At 42.6% G+C, this 19,901-nt stretch overlaps 1 protein-coding gene across 3 annotated transcripts in view; it reads left to right on the forward strand.

Moving 5' to 3' along the window:
• Positions 1 to 19,901, forward strand: part of LOC142696322 (microtubule-actin cross-linking factor 1, isoforms 6/7-like) — a 42,705-nt gene that overhangs the window by 15,189 nt on the left and 7,615 nt on the right. For all 3 annotated transcript variants that reach the window (XM_075847662.1, XM_075847664.1, XM_075847663.1), the window contains exons 11-17: positions 1,311 to 1,436; positions 1,523 to 1,666; positions 4,673 to 4,861; positions 5,270 to 5,381; positions 6,340 to 6,500; positions 6,579 to 6,741; positions 19,682 to 19,836. In XM_075847662.1, coding sequence (XP_075703777.1) covers positions 1,311 to 1,436; positions 1,523 to 1,666; positions 4,673 to 4,861; positions 5,270 to 5,381; positions 6,340 to 6,500; positions 6,579 to 6,741; positions 19,682 to 19,836 — 1,050 coding nt within the window. The remainder of the gene's footprint in view (positions 1 to 1,310; positions 1,437 to 1,522; positions 1,667 to 4,672; positions 4,862 to 5,269; positions 5,382 to 6,339; positions 6,501 to 6,578; positions 6,742 to 19,681; positions 19,837 to 19,901) is intronic.

Raw genomic sequence — 19,901 nt, forward strand, 5'->3', positions numbered from 1 at the left:
GTCTGATCACATGTAATTATATTATATATCAGTGATGTCAGTAACAGGGGGCGGGGCTGTGACAACCTCTCACACATGATATACAGGCTGGTTGTCAGTAGTAATAGATGAGTAGCTGTTACTGTATATAAGATGTGTGGATCTCATGTCTGATCACATGTAATTATATTATATATCAGTGATGTCAGTAACAGGGGGCGGGGCTGTGACAACCTCTCACACATGATATACAGGCTGGTTGTCAGTAGTAATAGATGAATAGCTGTGACTGTATATAAGATGTGTGGATCTCATGTCTGATCACAGTGTAATTATATTATATATCAGTGATGTCAGTAACAGGGGGCGGAGCTGTGACAACCTCTCACACATGATATACAGGCTGGTTGTCAGTAGTAATAGATGAATAGCTGTTACTGTATATAAGATGTGTGGATCTCATGTCTGATCACAATGTAATTATATTATATATCAGTGATGTCAGTAACAGGGGGCGGGGCTGTGACAACCTCTCACACATGATATACAGGCTGGTGGTCAGTAGTAATAGATGAATAGTTGTGACTGTATATAAGATGTGTGGATCTCATGTCTGATCACATGTAATTATATTATATATCAGTGATGTCAGTGACAGGGGGTGGGGCTGTGACAACCTCTCACACATGATATACAGGCTGGTTGTCAGTAGTAATAGATGAATAGCTGTTACTGTATATAAGATGTGTGGATCTCATGTCTGATCACAGTGTAATTATATTATATATCAGTGATGTCAGTAACAGGGGACGGGGCTGTGACAACCCCTCACACATGGTATACAGGCTGGTTGTCAGTAGTAATAGATGAATAGCTGTGACTGTATATAAGATGTGTGGATCTCATGTCTGATCGCAATGTAATTATATGATATATCAGTGATGTCAGTACAGGGGGCGGAGCTGTGACAACCTCTCACACATGATATACAGGCTAGTTGTCAGTAGTAATAGATGAATAGCTGTTACTGTATATAAGATGTGTGGATCTCATGTCTGAACACAGTGTAATTATATTGTATATTAGTGATGTCAGTAACAGGGGGCGGGGCTGTGACAACTTCTCTCACTTTATATACAGGCCGGTTGTCAGTAACAGGGGGCGGGGCTGTGACAACCTCTCTCACTTTATATTCTGGCTGGTTGTCAGCAGTTATAGATGGAGTTGCTGTAACCAGTGTTCTGGACTGTATTGGGGACATGGGGAGGGTACGTTGGGGTTGAGCGGGGTTTTTACTCTGATCTCTGAGGTATTTGCGGTTTTTCTGGCAGGCGGAGGAGTTCCACTCTCTGGTGAGTTCTTTTCTGGAGGGTCTGAATGAGTCTGAGCGGACCCTGAAGTTCGGGGTGATTCCTGAGGAGGGGCAGGCGCTGCAGGAGTGTCAGTTGCAGCAGCAGGTGGGTGCCCGTGGAGGACATATGTGATGTGTGGCCCCTATGTATCCGGTGCTCTCTACATTATATAACGTTCCCCTCATGTCCAGGAGCTGATGAACACCCTGCAATGTCAGCAGATGGCCCTGGAGTGTATTGTCTCCCTGGGGCAGGAGATCCTGTCCGCCTGTCACCCGGACTCCGTCATCACTATCAAGTCCTGGCTAAATATCAGCAAGACCAGGTACCAGGAGGTGAGTAGACAGGAGGCTGCCGCTCCTGCAGCTCCACGTGGAATACACCATATCCTGCATCACAGCAGATATAACATCTGAGAGAGTGATACCACCAGCGACCACCGGGGGCGCTATGTATACATAGACTCTAGCCATGTGTAGGGCCGATTCCAGCTTTTCTGCTGCCTGAGGCGAAAATTGAATTGGCGCCCCCCCAGATTTTGATTGACTTCCCCCTGGCTGTTCTACAGCACTAGCAGCCTCCTCCAACTCTTGTGGATGTGCCGTTGCCTTATACTGGCATGCGCGGTGCAGCCGGGTGGAGTACACCTCGCTGCATGGTGCGTGCCCAAGTACTATAAGGCAATGGTGCATCCGAGAAAGTTGGAGAAGACTGGGAGTGATGTAGAACAGCCGGGGGGATGTCAATCAAGAATGGAAAGTTGGGTTTGGAGGCGGGACTATGTGACTCTTCTGGATAGCGGCACCGCCCCCATGACCCATTAATGACTAATTAGCATATAGTGTGCGCCGGTTTAAAAGTTGATTTTATAGATTTTGCTGCATCTGAAAAAAACATACAGAGAAATATTGTCAGGTCATGTATTACCGCATGGTGGCGGCTCAAGGGGTTAAAACTACCTGACAGGTTCCGAATTAAATATACAATGAATTGAAAGCAACTTCATCGGCCCTGGAATTATTTATTATAAATATATTCTATGAGATTACAGCTCCAGAACCAAGCTCTGACATATACGGCTCCAAAACCAAGTTCATAAATATATACAGCACCAGAACCAGGCTCAGTAAATATATACAGTACCAGAACAAAGCTCAGTACATATATACAGCACCAGAACAAAGCTCAGTACATAAATACTTCACCAGAACAAAGCTCAGTACATATATACAGTACCAGAACAAAGCTCAGTACATATATACACAGCACCAGAATAAAGCTCAGTACATAAATACTTCACCAGAACAAAGCTCAGTACATATATACAGTACCAGAACAAAGCTCAGTACATATATACACAGCACCAGAATAAAGCTCAGTACATAAATACTTCACCAGAACAAAGCTCAGTACATAAACACAGCACCAGAACCCAGTTCAATACATGTATACAACTCCAGAACGAAGCTCAGTACATATATACAGTACCAGAACACAGCTGAGTACATATATACAGCACCAGAACAAAGCTCAGTACATATATACAACTCCAGAACCAAACTCAGTACATATATACAGCACCAGAACAAAGCTCAGTACAGATATACAGCACCAGAACAAAGCTCATACATATATACAGCACCAGAACAAAGCTCATACATATATACAGCCCCAGGAGAAACCTCAGTACATATATACAGCACCAGAACAAATCTCAATACAAAAATACAACACCAGAACCAAGCTCATACATATATACAACACCAGAACAAAGCTCAGTACATAAATACAGCACCAGTACCAAGCTCAGTACATATATATATATCACCAGAACAAAGCGCATACATATATACAGCCCCAGAACCAAGCTCAGTACATATATACAGCACCAGAACAAAGCTCATACATAAATACAGCACCAGCACAAATACAGCTCAATTTAGTGCAACCCCTGCATAAGTTTGTATGGCGTAAAACTACAGCTCCCAGCATGGCACGAACAATGGTAAGGATATGCTGGGAGTTGCTGTTTCACAAAAAAAAATCATATCATATAATCATACCACCCATCATCTCGCTGCAGATCATACTGTGACTACCGTGCTGATTAGAGGCAAAATAAACATTTATATTAAGTGACTCACCAGTGACGTCTCAGATTCTAGTTGTTCTTTTTCTCTTTTCTTCTCCATTCGGTTCAGACCTCTATGACAACTTCTCCCGGCCACTGCCCATTTCCGCAGTTTGCTGCTCAGATGTCTTCAGCTTCTCACTTTTCAAACATTTCTGCACCTATAAACGGTGATAAAATTCTCATGATGCCAGACACTACGCCCTAAATATAATTATAATAGCGCCATACACTGCACCTCTAATTATAATAGCATAATACACTGCCCCTGATTATCATAGCACCATACACTGTGCCCCACACACACAGTGCTCCCTGTAGATAGTGCCCTCATAGAGCCCCCTGTAGATAGTGCCCCCCATAGATCCTCCTGTAGATAGTGCCCTATATAGATCCCCCTGTAGATAGTGCCCCACATATAGCTCTCCCTGTAGATTGTGCCCTACATATAGCCCCCTGAAGATAGTTCCCCACATATAGCTCCCCTGTAGATAGTGCCTTGCATATAGCTCCCCTGTAGATAGTGCCCCACATATTGCCCCCCTGTAGATTGTGCCCTACATATAGCCCCCTGTAGATATTCCCCTACATATAGCCCCCGTATATAGTGCCCCACATATAGCCCCCTGTATATAATGCCTCACATAGCCCCTCTGTTTATAGTTCCCTACATATTATCCCCTCCATAGATTGTGCCCAACATATAGCTCTCCCCTCCTGTAAATAATGCAACGCAGACTTTTTAAAGAAAAAAACAACTTTACACAATCACCTTGATCCCGTTCCCGTGCCGTCCTGTTTCAATGCAGGTCCTCTGGGGCTGAACGACGATGGAAGCGACACGATGACATCATTGCGCCGCTTGCATCGTTGATGGCGCTGAGTGGCAGGGCAGAATGACTTAGTGGGGCAAGTAATTCTGTCCTGCCAATCAGCATCAATATAAGGCGCTGAATGGTCGGGCACGGAACGTCTCCGGCCATTCAGCGCTTATGCATGTCATTGTATCTGCGTTCTATAGATGGCAGGTTTCAGTGGTGTCGCCGCCCCCGCAGAGAGGTAGCAGGCCGCCGCCTGAGACGAGATGAGAATCACATGGACGGTGCGGCCCTGGCCATGTGACCTGTATTATATCTGGATTTTATGGTTTGGTAATGACATTTATTTCCATCATGACCTGATTCTTGACGTGTCCGCCCCGTGTTCGCAGGTGACGTCCTGGGCTCAGCAGCAGGGGGAGCGCATTCAGGCTCAGATTCAGTCTCTGGCCACTGAGCGGGAGGAGGTCGCCCGACTAATGGACTGGATAACAGCGGCAGAGGAAGCGCTAACTTTACGGGACCAAGAGCCCCTCCCAGAAGAGATGGCGGCCCTGGAGGAGGTCGTAGCGCAGCACTCGGTAGGGTCCCCATTTCTCTAGCAGGTTGTATCTTAAAATGGTCATAAGCGCACCGCACCCCAGCATTACACATGACAAACTCCTACACTGAACCGGATCATGGTGAGTGGATACCCCTCAGCAAAAAAACCATGTGATCCCTCCCCGGTAACAGTGTCATATGATGAGCGGACATAAACATTACATAATAGTCAGCATATCGCTGTCCACAAGACCGTGTGCGTATGATGGGACCCCACTGTCCCCCAATGTCTGGAGGGGAAATCAAGGTTCAGTATGTTGGATTTTACCATACATGATCCTACAGTCTGGAGATAAGTGGAGTCAGAGATGCCTTGCAGCCGCTTCTCCCCCCTCTCCCTCTATGGCATGAACATGCAGACCTGACCAGCTGAGTCTTATTTTCAGGTGTTTATGGAGGAACTGAGCCGGAAGGAGCCGGAGGTGGAGAAGGTGACCAAGAATTGTAAGCGCAAAGTCCTAGAACCAAGAGCTACGACCTCACGGAAATCCGCAGCAAGTGAGTGCCCAGCGCCCCCGCCTGCCGTCCGCCAGCTCCCAGTATAAGTCACACCCATGACCGCGCTTATGGGATCATCTCCTGGAGAAATGAGGAGCGGCACTGATAACGCTGATCTACCCCCCGCCGGCGTGATCCATAGTCATGTAGTGTATACAGCAGTACCCCCATAACATGGCGCTACCTCAATGGGATCACGTGTCCTTGTCCCTGCTGTTCAGTGGTTCAGTCCTTAGTGTCCGGTGACGTAGTGCCCCATAATATTGTATTCAATGGTTTGTGCCCCTCCTGTATCCAGAGATTCGCAGTCCCCAGTCCCTCGTGTTCAGTCGTCTTGTTTTCCGGCCCCTCTTGCTGTTTTTGTTTTTTTTGCCAAAAGGAAAATTCTTACAATCACAACATGAAGAGTTCAGTGTAAAGAGGGGACTAGAAACGTCTATCAGTCCCATCCCCGTTTTATTCTGTCTTTCTTTTTTTTCTGGTGTTTCCTCTCGTTGCTCTTTTTTTTCTTTGGTCACTCTGGTCTTTGCTGGTTTTTTTGCTCTCGTTTTTTGCTCGCGTTTTTTACTCTGGTTTTTTTGCTCTCGTTTTTTTGCTCTCGTTTTTTTACTCTGGTTTTTTTGCTCTTTTTTTGCTCTCGTTTTTTTGCTCTCGTTTTTTTGCTCTCGTTTTTTGCTCTCGTTTTTTACTCTGGTTTTTTTGCTCTGGTTTTTTTGCTCTGGTTTTTTTGCTCTGGTTTTTTTGCTCTGGTTTTTTTGCTCTGGTTTTTTTGCTCTGGTTTTTTTGCTCTGGTTTTTTTGCTCTGGTTTTTTTGCTCTGGTTTTTTTGCTCTCGTTTTTTTGGTCTGGTTTTTTGCTCTCGTTTTTTGCTCTGGTTTTTTTTGCTCTCGTTTTTTGCTCTCGTTTTTTTGCTCTTGCTTTTCTCTGACTTTGCTCGTGATCTCTATTTGTTGTTTCAGAAAGACAACACTCTCCCCAGGCCGGCCCTTCAATTCCTCTTCAGGACCTGGCACCACAGACCCCGCATATGGCGCATCTCCTGAACCGTTGGCAGCAGCTGTGGTTCCTGACATTAGACCGTCAGTGTCGTCTTCAGACCGCCCTTCAGAGGCTGCATGAGGTCTGTGGTCTCTTTACATCTCTAGCTCTTCGAGGATTTTGCCGCGTCCGGCTCTTCATTTGCCGTTTTATCTTCCAGTTGCAGGAATTTGCACATTTTGACTTCTCTGTCTGGCGGAAGAGATACATGCAGTGGATCGGACAGATGAAATCCCGTATTCTGGACATATTCCGAGGAATAGACCGTGATCAGGACGGAAGGATCAGCCAACGAGAGTTCATGGAAAGTGTTCTCTCTTCTAGTGAGTGACCCAGAGGCGCTGGGGGAGCAGAGCGGACGCGGGTCATACAGGGGCAGCTCCATGTCTAGTGTCTTATATTTATTACAATTTCATCAGTCACCCTGATAGAATAAATAATCGACTTATTATCTCAGAGCGCTGACTTATTATCAGAGCGCTGACTTATTATATCAGAGCGCTGACTTATTATCTCAGAGCGCTGACTTATTATCTCAGAGCGCTGACTTATTATCTCAGAGCGCTGACTTATTATCTCAGAGCGCTGACTTATTATCTCAGAGCGCTGACTTATTATCTCAGAGCGCTGACTTATTATCTCAGAGCGCTGACTTATTATCTCAGAGCGCTGACTTATTATTAGAGCGCTGACTTATTATTAGAGCGCTGACTTATTATCTCAGAGCGCTGACTTATTATCTCAGAGCGCTGACTTATTATTAGAGCGCTGACTTATTATATCAGAGCGCTGACTTATTATCTCAGAGCGCTGACTTATTATCTCAGAGCGCTGACTTATATCAGAGCGCTGACTTATTATATCAGAGCGCTGACTTATTATATCAGAGCGCTGACTTATTATCTCAGAGCGCTGACTTATTATATCAGAGCGCTGACTTATTATATCAGAGCGCTGACTTATTATCTCAGAGCGCTGACTTATTATATCAGAGCGCTGACTTATTATCTCAGAGCGCTGACTTATTATCTCAGAGCGCTGACTTATTATCTCAGAGCGCTGACTTATTATCTCAGAGCGCTGACTTATTATCTCAGAGCGCTGACTTATTATCTCAGAGCGCTGACTTATTATCTCAGAGCGCTGACTTATTATATCAGAGCGCTGACTTATTATCTCAGAGCGCTGACTTATTATATCAGAGCGCTGACTTATTATCTCAGAGCGCTGACTTATTATCTCAGAGTGCTGACTTATTATATCAGAGCGCTGACTTATTATTAGAGCGCTGACTTATTATCTCAGAGCGCTGACTTATTATATCAGAGTGCTGACTTATTATATCAGAGCGCTGACTTATTATTAGAGCGCTGACTTATTATATCAGAGCGCTGACTTATTATATCAGAGCGCTGACTTATTATCTCAGAGCGCTGACTTATTATCTCAGAGCGCCGACTTATTATCTCAGAGCGCTGACTTATTATTAGAGCGCTGACTTATTATATCAGAGCGCTGACTTATTATCTCAGAGCGCTGACTTATTATCTCAGAGCGCTGACTTATTATCTCAGAGCGCTGACTTATTATCTCAGAGCGCTGACTTATTATCTCAGAGCGCTGACTTATTATCTCAGAGCGCTGACTTATTATTAGAGCGCTGACTTATTATCTCAGAGCGCTGACTTATTATATCAGAGCGCTGACTTATTATATCAGAGCGCTGACTTATTATCTCAGAGCGCTGACTTATTATCTCAGAGCGCTGACTTATTATCTCAGAGCGCTGACTTATTATCTCAGAGCGCTGACTTATTATCTCAGAGCGCTGACTTATTATCTCAGAGCGCTGACTTATTATTAGAGCGCTGACTTATTATCTCAGAGCGCTGACTTATTATCTCAGAGCGCTGACTTATTATTAGAGCGCTGACTTATTATATCAGAGCGCTGACTTATTATCTCAGAGCGCTGACTTATTATATCAGAGCGCTGACTTATTATCTCAGAGCGCTGACTTATTATCTCAGAGCGCTGACTTATTATCTCAGAGCGCTGACTTATTATCTCAGAGCGCTGACTTATTATATCAGAGTGCTGACTTATTATATCAGAGCGCTGACTTATTATATCAGAGCGCTGACTTATTATATCAGAGCGCTGACTTATTATCTCAGAGCGCTGACTTATTATCTTAGAGCGCTGACTTATTATATCAGAGCGCTGACTTATTATATCAGAGCGCTGACTTATTATATCAGAGTGCTGACTTATTATATCAGAGCGCTGACTTATTATATCAGAGCGCTGACTTATTATCAGAGCGCTGACTTATTATTAGAGCGCTGACTTGTTATCTCAGAGCGCTGACTTATTATCTTAGAGCGCTGACTTATTATATCAGAGCGCTGACTTATTATCTCAGAGCGCTGACTTATTATCAGAGCGCTGACTTATTATATCAGAGCGCTGACTTATTATTAGAGCGCTGACATATTATCTCAGAGCGCTGACTTATTATCTCAGAGCGCTGACTTATTATCTCAGAGCGCTGACTTATTATTAGAGCGCTGACTTATTATTAGAGCGCTGACTTATTATTAGAGCGCTGACTTATTATCTCAGAGCGCTGACTTATTATCTCAGAGCGCTGACTTATTATCTCAGAGCGCTGACTTATTATATCAGAGCGCTGACTTATTATATCAGAGCGCTGACTTATTATCTCAGAGCGCTGACTTATTATATCAGAGCGCTGACTTATTATATCAGAGCGCTGACTTATTATCTCAGAGCGCTGACTTATTATATCAGAGCGCTGACTTATTATCTCAGAGCGCTGACTTATTATCTCAGAGCGCTGACTTATTATCTCAGAGCGCTGACTTATTATCTCAGAGCGCTGACTTATTATATCAGAGCGCTGACTTATTATCTCAGAGCGCTGACTTATTATCTCAGAGCGCTGACTTATTATCTCAGAGCGCTGACTTATTATCTCAGAGCGCTGACTTATTATATCAGAGCGCTGACTTATTATCTCAGAGCGCTGACTTATTATATCAGAGCGCTGACTTATTATCTCAGAGCGCTGACTTATTATCTCAGAGCGCTGACTTATTATATCAGAGCGCTGACTTATTATTAGAGCGCTGACTTATTATCTCAGAGCGCTGACTTATTATATTAGAGCGCTGACTTATTATATCAGAGCGCTGACTTATTATCAGAGCGCTGACTTATTATCTCAGAGCGCCGACTTATTATCTCAGAGCGCCGACTTATTATCTCAGAGCGCCGACTTATTATCTCAGAGCGCCGACTTATTATCTCAGAGCGCTGACTTATTATCTCAGAGCGCTGACTTATTATCTCAGAGCGCTGACTTATTATCTCAGAGCGCTGACTTATTATATCAGAGCGCTGACTTATTATATCAGAGCGCTGACTTATTATCTCAGAGCGCTGACTTATTATCTCAGAGCGCTGACTTATTATCTCAGAGCGCTGACTTATTATCTCAGAGCGCTGACTTATTATATCAGAGCGCTGACTTATTATCTCAGAGCGCTGACTTATTATCTCAGAGCGCTGACTTATTATCTCAGAGCGCTGACTTATTATCTCAGAGCGCTGACTTATTATCTCAGAGCGCTGACTTATTATCTCAGAGCGCTGACTTATTATCTCAGAGCGCTGACTTATTATCTCAGAGCGCTGACTTATTATATCAGAGCGCTGACTTATTATATCAGAGCGCTGACTTATTATCTCAGAGCGCTGACTTATTATCTCAGAGCGCTGACTTATTATCTCAGAGCGCTGACTTATTATTAGAGCGCTGACTTATTATATCAGAGCGCTGACTTATTATCTCAGAGCGCTGACTTATTATCTCAGAGCGCTGACTTATTATCTCAGAGCGCTGACTTATTATCTCAGAGCGCTGACTTATTATCTCAGAGCGCTGACTTATTATCTCAGAGCGCTGACTTATTATCTCAGAGCGCTGACTTATTATCTCAGAGCGCTGACTTATTATCTCAGAGCGCTGACTTATTATCTCAGAGCGCTGACTTATTATCTCAGAGCGCTGACTTATTATCTCAGAGCGCTGACTTATTATTAGAGCGCTGACTTATTATCTCAGAGCGCTGACTTATTATATCAGAGCGCTGACTTATTATATCAGAGCGCTGACTTATTATATCAGAGCGCTGACTTATTATCTCAGAGCGCTGACTTATTATCTCAGAGCGCTGACTTATTATCTCAGAGCGCTGACTTATTATCTCAGAGCGCTGACTTATTATATCAGAGCGCCGACTTATTATCTCAGAGCGCCGACTTATTATCTCAGAGCGCCGACTTATTATCTCAGAGCGCTGACTTATTATCTCAGAGCGCTGACTTATTATTAGAGCGCTGACTTGTTATTTCAGAGCGCTGACTTATTATATCAGAGCGCTGACTTATTATATCAGAGCGCTGACGTATTATCTCAGAGCGCTGACGTATTATCTCAGAGCGCTGACTTATTATCTCAGAGTGCTGACTTATTATATCAGAGTGCTGACTTATTATATCAGAGTGCTGACTTATTATATCAGAGCGCTGACTTATTATATCAGAGCGCTGACTTATTATATCAGAGCGCTGACTTATTATATCAGAGCGCTGACTTATTATTAGAGCGCTGACTTGTTATCTCAGAGCGCTGACTTATTATCTCAGAGCGCTGACTTATTATTAGAGCGCTGACTTATTATCTCAGATCGCTGACTTATTATCTCAGAGCGCTGACTTATTATTAGAGCGCTGACTTATCTCAGATCGCCGACTTATTATCTCAGAGCGCTGACTTATTATCTCAGAGCGCTGACTTATTATTAGAGCGCCGACTTATTATTTCAGAGCGCTGACTTATTATCTCAGAGCGCCGACTTATTATTTCAGAGCGCCGACTTATTATTTCAGAGCGCTGACTTATTATCTCAGAGCGCTGACTTATTATCTCAGAGCGCTGACTTATTATTAGAGCGCTGACTTATTATCTCAGAGCGCTGACTTATTATATCAGAGCGCTGACTTATTATATCAGAGCGCTGACTTATTATCTCAGAGCGCTGACTTATTATCTCAGAGCGCTGACTTATTATCTCAGAGCGCTGACTTATTATATCAGAGCGCTGACTTATTATCTCAGAGCGCTGACTTATTATCTCAGAGCGCTGACTTATTATATTAGAGCGCTGACTTATTATTAGAGCGCTGACTTATTATTAGAGCGCTGACTTATTATCTCAGAGCGCTGACTTATTATCTCAGAGCGCTGACTTATTATCTCAGAGCGCTGACTTATTATTAGAGCGCTGACTTATTATCTCAGAGCGCTGACTTATTATCTCAGAGCGCTGACTTATTATCTCAGAGCGCTGACTTATTATCTCAGAGCGCTGACTTATTATCTCAGAGCGCTGACTTATTATCTCAGAGCGCTGACTTATTATCTCAGAGCGCTGACTTATTATCTCAGAGCGCTGACTTATTATATTAGAGCGCTGACTTATTATTAGAGCGCTGACTTATTATCTCAGAGCGCTGACTTATTATCTCAGAGCGCTGACTTATTATATTAGAGCGCTGACTTATTATATTAGAGCGCTGACTTATTATTAGAGCGCTGACTTATTATCTCAGAGCGCTGACTTATTATCTCAGAGCGCTGACTTATTATCTCAGAGCGCTGACTTATTATTAGAGCGCTGACTTATTATTAGAGCGCTGACTTATTATTAGAGCGCTGACTTATTATCAGAGCGCTGACTTATTATATCAGAGCGTTGACTTATTATCTCAGAGCGCTGACTTATTATATTAGAGCGCTGACTTATTATATTAGAGCGCTGACTTATTATATTAGAGCGCTGACTTATTATCAGAGCGCTGACTTATTATCAGAGCGCTGACTTATTATCAGAGCGCTGACTTATTATCAGAGCGCTGACTTATTATATCAGAGCGCTGACTTATTATCTCAGAGCGCTGACTTATTATATTAGAGCGCTGACTTATTATCAGAGCGCTGACTTATTATCAGAGCGCTGACTTATTATCAGAGCGCTGACTTATTATCAGAGCGCTGACTTATTATCAGAGCGCTGACTTATTATATCAGAGCGCTGACTTATTATATCAGAGCGCTGACTTATTATATCAGAGCGCTGACTTATTATTAGAGTGCTGACTTATTATCTCAGAGCGCTGACTTATTATCTCAGAGCGCTGACTTATTATCTCAGAGCGCTGACTTATTATCTCAGAGCGCTGACTTATTATCTCAGAGCGCTGACGTATTATCTCAGAGCGCTGACTTATTATCTCAGAGCGCTGACTTATTATCTCAGAGCGCTGACTTATTATCTCAGAGCGCTGACTTATTATATCAGAGCGCTGACTTATTATATCAGAGCGCTGACTTATTATATCAGAGCGCTGACTTATTATCTCAGAGCGCTGACTTATTATCTCAGAGCGCTGACTTATTATCTCAGAGCGCTGACTTATTATCTCAGAGCGCTGACTTATTATCTCAGAGCGCTGACTTATTATCTTAGAGCGCTGACTTATTATATCAGAGCGCTGACTTATTCTCTCAGAGCGCTGACTTATTATCTCAGAGCGCTGACTTATTATCTGAGAGCGCTGACTTATTATCTGAGAGCGCTGACTTATTATCTCAGAGCGCTGACTTATTATCTCAGAGCGCTGACTTATTATCTCAGAGCGCTGACTTATTATCTCAGAGCGCTGACTTATTATCTCAGAGCGCTGACTTATTATCTCAGAGCGCTGACTTATTATATCAGAGCGCTGACTTATTAGAGCGCTGACTTATTATCTCAGAGCGCTGACTTATTATCTCAGAGCGCTGACTTATTATCTCAGAGCGCTGACTTATTATATTAGAGCGCTGACTTATTATTAGAGCGCTGACTTATTATCTGAGAGCGCTGACTTATTATCTCAGAGCGCTGACTTATTATATCAGAGCGCTGACTTATTATTAGAGCGCTGACTTATTATCTCAGAGCGCTGACTTATTATCTCAGAGCGCTGACTTATTATCTCAGAGCGCTGACTTATTATCTCAGAGCGCTGACTTATTATATTAGAGCGCTGACTTATTATCTCAGAGCGCTGACTTATTATCTCAGAGCGCTGACTTATTATCTCAGAGCGCTGACTTATTATATCAGAGCGCTGACTTATTAGAGCGCTGACTTATTATCTCAGAGCGCTGACTTATTATCTCAGAGCGCTGACTTATTATCTCAGAGCGCTGACTTATTATATTAGAGCGCTGACTTATTATTAGAGCGCTGACTTATTATCTGAGAGCGCTGACTTATTATCTCAGAGCGCTGACTTATTATCTCAGAGCGCTGACTTATTATATCAGAGCGCTGACTTATTATTAGAGCGCTGACTTATTATCTCAGAGCGCTGACTTATTATCTCAGAGCGCTGACTTATTATCTCAGAGCGCTGACTTATTATATTAGAGCGCTGACTTATTATCTCAGAGCGCTGACTTATTATCTCAGAGCGCTGACTTATTATATCAGAGCGCTGACTTATTAGAGCGCTGACTTATTATCTCAGAGCGCTGACTTATTATCTCAGAGCGCTGACTTATTATCTCAGAGCGCTGACTTATTATATTAGAGCGCTGACTTATTATTAGAGCGCTGACTTATTATCTCAGAGCGCTGACTTATTATATCAGAGCGCTGACTTATTATTAGAGCGCTGACTTATTATCTCAGAGCGCTGACTTATTATCTCAGAGCGCTGACTTATTATCTCAGAGCGCTGACTTATTATCTCAGAGCGCTGACTTATTATCTCAGAGCGCTGACTTATTATATTAGAGCGCTGACTTATTATATTAGAGCGCTGACTTATTATCTCAGAGCGCTGACTTATTATATTAGAGCGGTGACTTATTATATCAGAGTGCTGACTTATTATCTCAGAGCGCTGACTTATTATTAGAGCGCTGACTTATTATCTCAGAGCGGTGACTTATTATATCAGAGTGCTGACTTATTATTAGAGCGCTGACTTATTATTAGAGCGCTGACTTATTATCTCAGAGCGCTGACTTATTATATCAGAGCGCTGACTTATTATTAGAGCGCTGACTTATTATTAGAGCGGTGACTTATTATCTCAGAGCGCTGACTTATTATTAGAGCGCTGACTTATTATCTCAGAGCGCTGACTTATTATCTCAGAGCGCTGACTTATTATCTCAGAACGCTGACTTATTATCTCAGAACGCTGACTTATTATCTCAGAGCGCTGACTTATTATCTCAGAGCGCTGACTTATTATCTCAGAGTGCTGACTTATTATCTCAGAGTGCTGACTTATTATCTCAGAGCGCTGACTTATTATCTCAGAGCGCTGACTTATTATCTCAGAGCGCTGACTTATTATCTCAGAGCGCTGACTTATTATCTCAGAGCGCTGACTTATTATCTCAGAGCGCTGACTTATTATATTAGAGCGCTGACTTATTATTAGAGCGCTGACTTATTATCTCAGAGCGGTGACTTACTATCTCAGAGCGCTGACTTATTATATTAGAGCGCTGACTTATTATTAGAGCGCTGACTTATTATTAGAGCGCTGACTTATTATCTCAGAGCGGTGACTTGTTATCTCAGAGCGCTGACTTATTATAAGAGCGCTGACTTTTCAGAGCGCTGACTTATTATCTCAGAGCGCTGACTTATTATTAAAGCGCTGACTTAATATTAGAGCGCTGACTTATTATCTCAGAGCGCTGACGTATTATATCAGAGCGCTGACTTATTATATCAGAGTGCTGACTTATTATTAGAGCGCTTACTTATTATATCAGAGCGCTGACTTATATCAGAGCGCTGACTTATTATATCAGAGCGCTGACTTATTATATCAGAGCGCTGACTTATTATTAGAGCGCTGACTTATTATTAGAGCGCTGACTTATTATATCAGAGCGCTGACTTATTATATCAGAGCGCTGACTTAGTATCTCAGAGCGCTGACTTATTATATCCGAGCGCTGACTTATATCCGAGCGCTGACTTATATCCGAGCGCTGACTTATTATTAGAGCGCTGACTTATTATCAGAGCGCTGACTTATTATCAGAGCGCTGACTTATTATTAGAGCGCTGACTTATTATTAGAGCGCTGACTTATTATTAGAGCGCTGACTTATTATCAGAGCGCTGACTTATTATCCGAGCGCTGACTTATATCCGAGCGCTGACTTATATTCGTGCGCTGACTTATATCCGAGCGCTGACTTATTATCTCAGAGCGCTGACTTATTATCTCAGAGCGCTGACTTATTATCTCAGAGCGCTGACTTATTATCTCAGAGCGCTGACTTATTATTAGAGCGCTGACTTATTATCTCAGAGCGCTGACTTATTATATCAGAGCGCTGACTTATTATATCAGAGCGCTGACTTATTATCTCAGAGCGCTGACTTATTATCTCAGAGCGCTGACTTATTATCTCAGAGCGCTGACTTATTATCTCAGAGCGCTGACTTATTATCTCAGAGCGCTGACTTATTATCTCAGAGCGCTGACTTATTATCTCAGAGCGCTGACTTATTATTAGAGCGCTGACTTATTATCTCAGAGCGCTGACTTATTATCTCAGAGCGCTGACTTATTATTAGAGCGCTGACTTATTATCTCAGAGCGCTGACTTATTATCTCAGAGCGCTGACTTATTATATCAGAGCGCTGACTTATTATCTCAGAGCGCTGACTTATTATCTCAGAGCGCTGACTTATTATCTCAGAGCGCTGACTTATTATCTCAGAGCGCTGACTTATTATCTCAGAGCGCTGACTTATTATCTCAGAGCGCTGACTTATTATCTCAGAGCGCTGACTTATTATCTCAGAGCGCTGACTTATTATCTCAGAGCGCTGACTTATTATCTCAGAGCGCTGACTTATTATTAGAGCGCTGACTTATTATCTCAGAGCGCTGACTTATTATCTCAGAGCGCTGACTTATTATTAGAGCGCTGACTTATTATCTCAGAGCGCTGACTTATTATCTCAGAGCGCTGACTTATTATATCAGAGCGCTGACTTATTATCTCAGAGCGCTGACTTATTATCTCAGAGCGCTGACTTATTATCTCAGAGCGCTGACTTATTATCTCAGAGCGCTGACTTATTATCTCAGAGCGCTGACTTATTATATCAGAGTGCTGACTTATTATCTCAGAGCGCTGACTTATTATCTTAGAGCGCTGACTTATTATATCAGAGCGCTGACTTATTATATCAGAGCGCTGACTTATTATATCAGAGCGCTGACTTATTATATCAGAGCGCTGACTTATTATATCAGAGCGCTGACTTATTATCAGAGCGCTGACTTATTATTAGAGCGCTGACTTGTTATCTCAGAGCGCTGACTTATTATCTTAGAGCGCTGACTTATTATATCAGAGCGCTGACTTATTATCTCAGAGCGCTGACTTATTATTAGAGCGCTGACTTATTATTAGAGCGCTGACTTATTATTAGAGCGCTGACCTATTATTAGAGCGCTGACTTATTATTAGAGCGCTGACTTATTATTAGAGCGCTGACTTATTATCTCAGAGCGCTGACTTATTATCTCAGAGCGCTGACTTATTATCTCAGAGCGCTGACTTATTATATCAGAGCGCTGACTTATTATATCAGAGCGCTGACTTATTATATCAGAGCGCCGACTTATTATCTCAGAGCGCTGACTTATTATTAGAGCGCTGACTTATTATATCAGAGCGCTGACTTATTATCTCAGAGCGCTGACTTATTATCTTAGAGCGCTGACTTATTATATCAGAGCGCTGACTTATTATATCAGAGCGCTGACTTATTATATCAGAGCGCTGACTTATTATTAGAGCGCTGACTTATTATATCAGAGTGCTGACTTATTATATCAGAGCGCTGACTTATTATCTCAGAGCGCTGACTTATTATTAGAGCGCTGACTTGTTATTTCAGAGCGCTGACTTATTATATCAGAGCGCTGACTTATTATATCAGAGCGCTGACTTATTATCTCAGAGCGCTGACTTATTATATCAGAGCGCTGACTTATTATCTCAGAGCGCTGACTTATTATCTCAGAGCGCTGACTTATTATCTCAGAGCGCTGACTTATTATATCAGAGCGCTGACTTATTATATCAGAGCGCTGACTTATTATCTCAGAGCGCTGACTTATTATTAGAGCGCTGACTTATTATCTCAGAGCGCTGACTTATTATCTCAGAGCGCTGACTTATTATATTAGAGCGCTGACTTATTATCTCAGAGCGCTGACTTATTATATTAGAGCGCTGACTTATTATCTCAGAGCGCTGACTTATTATTAGAGCGCTGACTTATTATCTCAGAGCGCTGACTTATTATCTCAGAGCGCTGACTTATTATATCAGAGCGCTGACTTATTAGATCAGAGCGCTGACTTATTAGATCAGAGCGCTGACTTATTATATCAGAGCGCTGACTTATTATATCAGAGCGCTGACTTATTATATCAGAGCGCTGACGTATTATCTCAGAGCGCTGACGTATTATCTCAGAGCGCTGACTTATTATCTCAGAGCGCTGACTTATTATATCAGAGTGCTGACTTATTATATCAGAGTGCTGACTTATTATATCAGAGTGCTGACTTATTATATCAGAGCGCTGACTTATTATATCAGAGCGCTGACTTATTATATCAGAGCGCTGACTTATTATATCAGAGCGCTGACTTATTATTAGAGCGCTGACTTGTTATCTCAGAGCGCTGACTTATTATCTCAGAGCGCTGACTTATTATTAGAGCGCTGACTTATTATCTCAGATCGCTGACTTATTATCTCAGAGCGCTGACTTATTATTAGAGCGCTGACTTATTATCTCAGATCGCCGACTTATTATCTCAGAGCGCTGACTTATTATCTCAGAGCGCTGACTTATTATTAGAGCGCCGACTTATTATTTCAGAGCGCTGACTTATTATCTCAGAGCGCCGACTTATTATTTCAGAGCGCCGACTTATTATTTCAGAGCGCTGACTTATTATCTCAGAGCGCTGACTTATTATCTCAGAGCGCTGACTTATTATTAGAGCGCTGACTTATTATCTCAGAGCGCTGACTTATTATCTCAGAGCGCTGACTTATTATCTCAGAGCGCTGACTTATTATCTCAGAGCGCTGACTTATTATATCAAAGCGCTGACTTATTATCTCAGAGCGCTGACTTATTATCTCAGAGCGCTGACTTATTATATTAGAGCGCTGACTTATTATTAGAGCGCTGACTTATTATCTCAGAGCGCTGACTTATTATCTCAGAGCGCTGACTTATTATATTAGAGCGCTGACTTATTATTAGAGCGCTGACTTATTATTAGAGCGCTGACTTATTATCTCAGAGCGCTGACTTATTATCTCAGAGCGCTGACTTATTATCTCAGAGCGCTGACTTATTATTAGAGCGCTGACTTATTATCTCAGATCGCTGACTTATTATCTCAGAGCGCTGACTTACTATTAGAGCGCTGACTTATTATCTCAGAGCGCTGACTTATTATCTCAGAGCGCTGACTTATTATATTAGAGCGCTGACTTATTATTAGAGCGCTGACTTATTATTAGAGCGCTGACTTATTATTAGAGCGCTGACTTATTATCTCAGAGCGCTGACTTATTATATTAGAGCGCTGACTTATTATATTAGAGCGCTGACTTATTATTAGAGCGCTGACTTATTATCTCAGAGCGCTGACTTATTATCTCAGAGCGCTGACTTATTATCTCAGAGCGCTGACTTATTATTAGAGCGCTGACTTATTATCAGAGCGCTGACTTATTATCTCAGAGCGCTGACTTATTATATTAGAGCGCTGACTTATTATCAGAGCGCTGACTTATATTCGTGCGCTGACTTATTATCCGAGCGCTGACTTATATTCGTGCGCTGACTTATTATCCGAGCGCTGACTTATTATCCGAGCGCTGACTTATTATCCGAGCGCTGACTTATATCCGAGCGCTGACTTATATTCGTGCGCTGACTTATATCCGAGCGCTGACTTCTCTTGGAGCTGTGACTTTTGATCTTTGATCTTATAACAATGCTGATGAATCGCCCACAACCAGCGCTGTCATGTTCTTGCAGGATTCCCCACCAACTCCCTGGAGATGACGGCTGTTGCCAACATCTTTGACATTAATGGGGACGGCTTTATCGACTACTATGAATTTGTCAGCGCCTTACACCCCAGCAGAGACCCGCTGAGGAGAAACGCAGACACTGACCGAATCCAGGATGAGGTGAGAACGGGAACATGAATGTCTGGCCTACGATCAGCGTCTGGATGACCCTGTAACGCTGATCT

This window comes from Rhinoderma darwinii (genome assembly GCF_050947455.1).
Source record: "Rhinoderma darwinii isolate aRhiDar2 chromosome 5 unlocalized genomic scaffold, aRhiDar2.hap1 SUPER_5_unloc_55, whole genome shotgun sequence".
Lineage (NCBI taxonomy): Eukaryota > Metazoa > Chordata > Amphibia > Anura > Rhinodermatidae > Rhinoderma > Rhinoderma darwinii.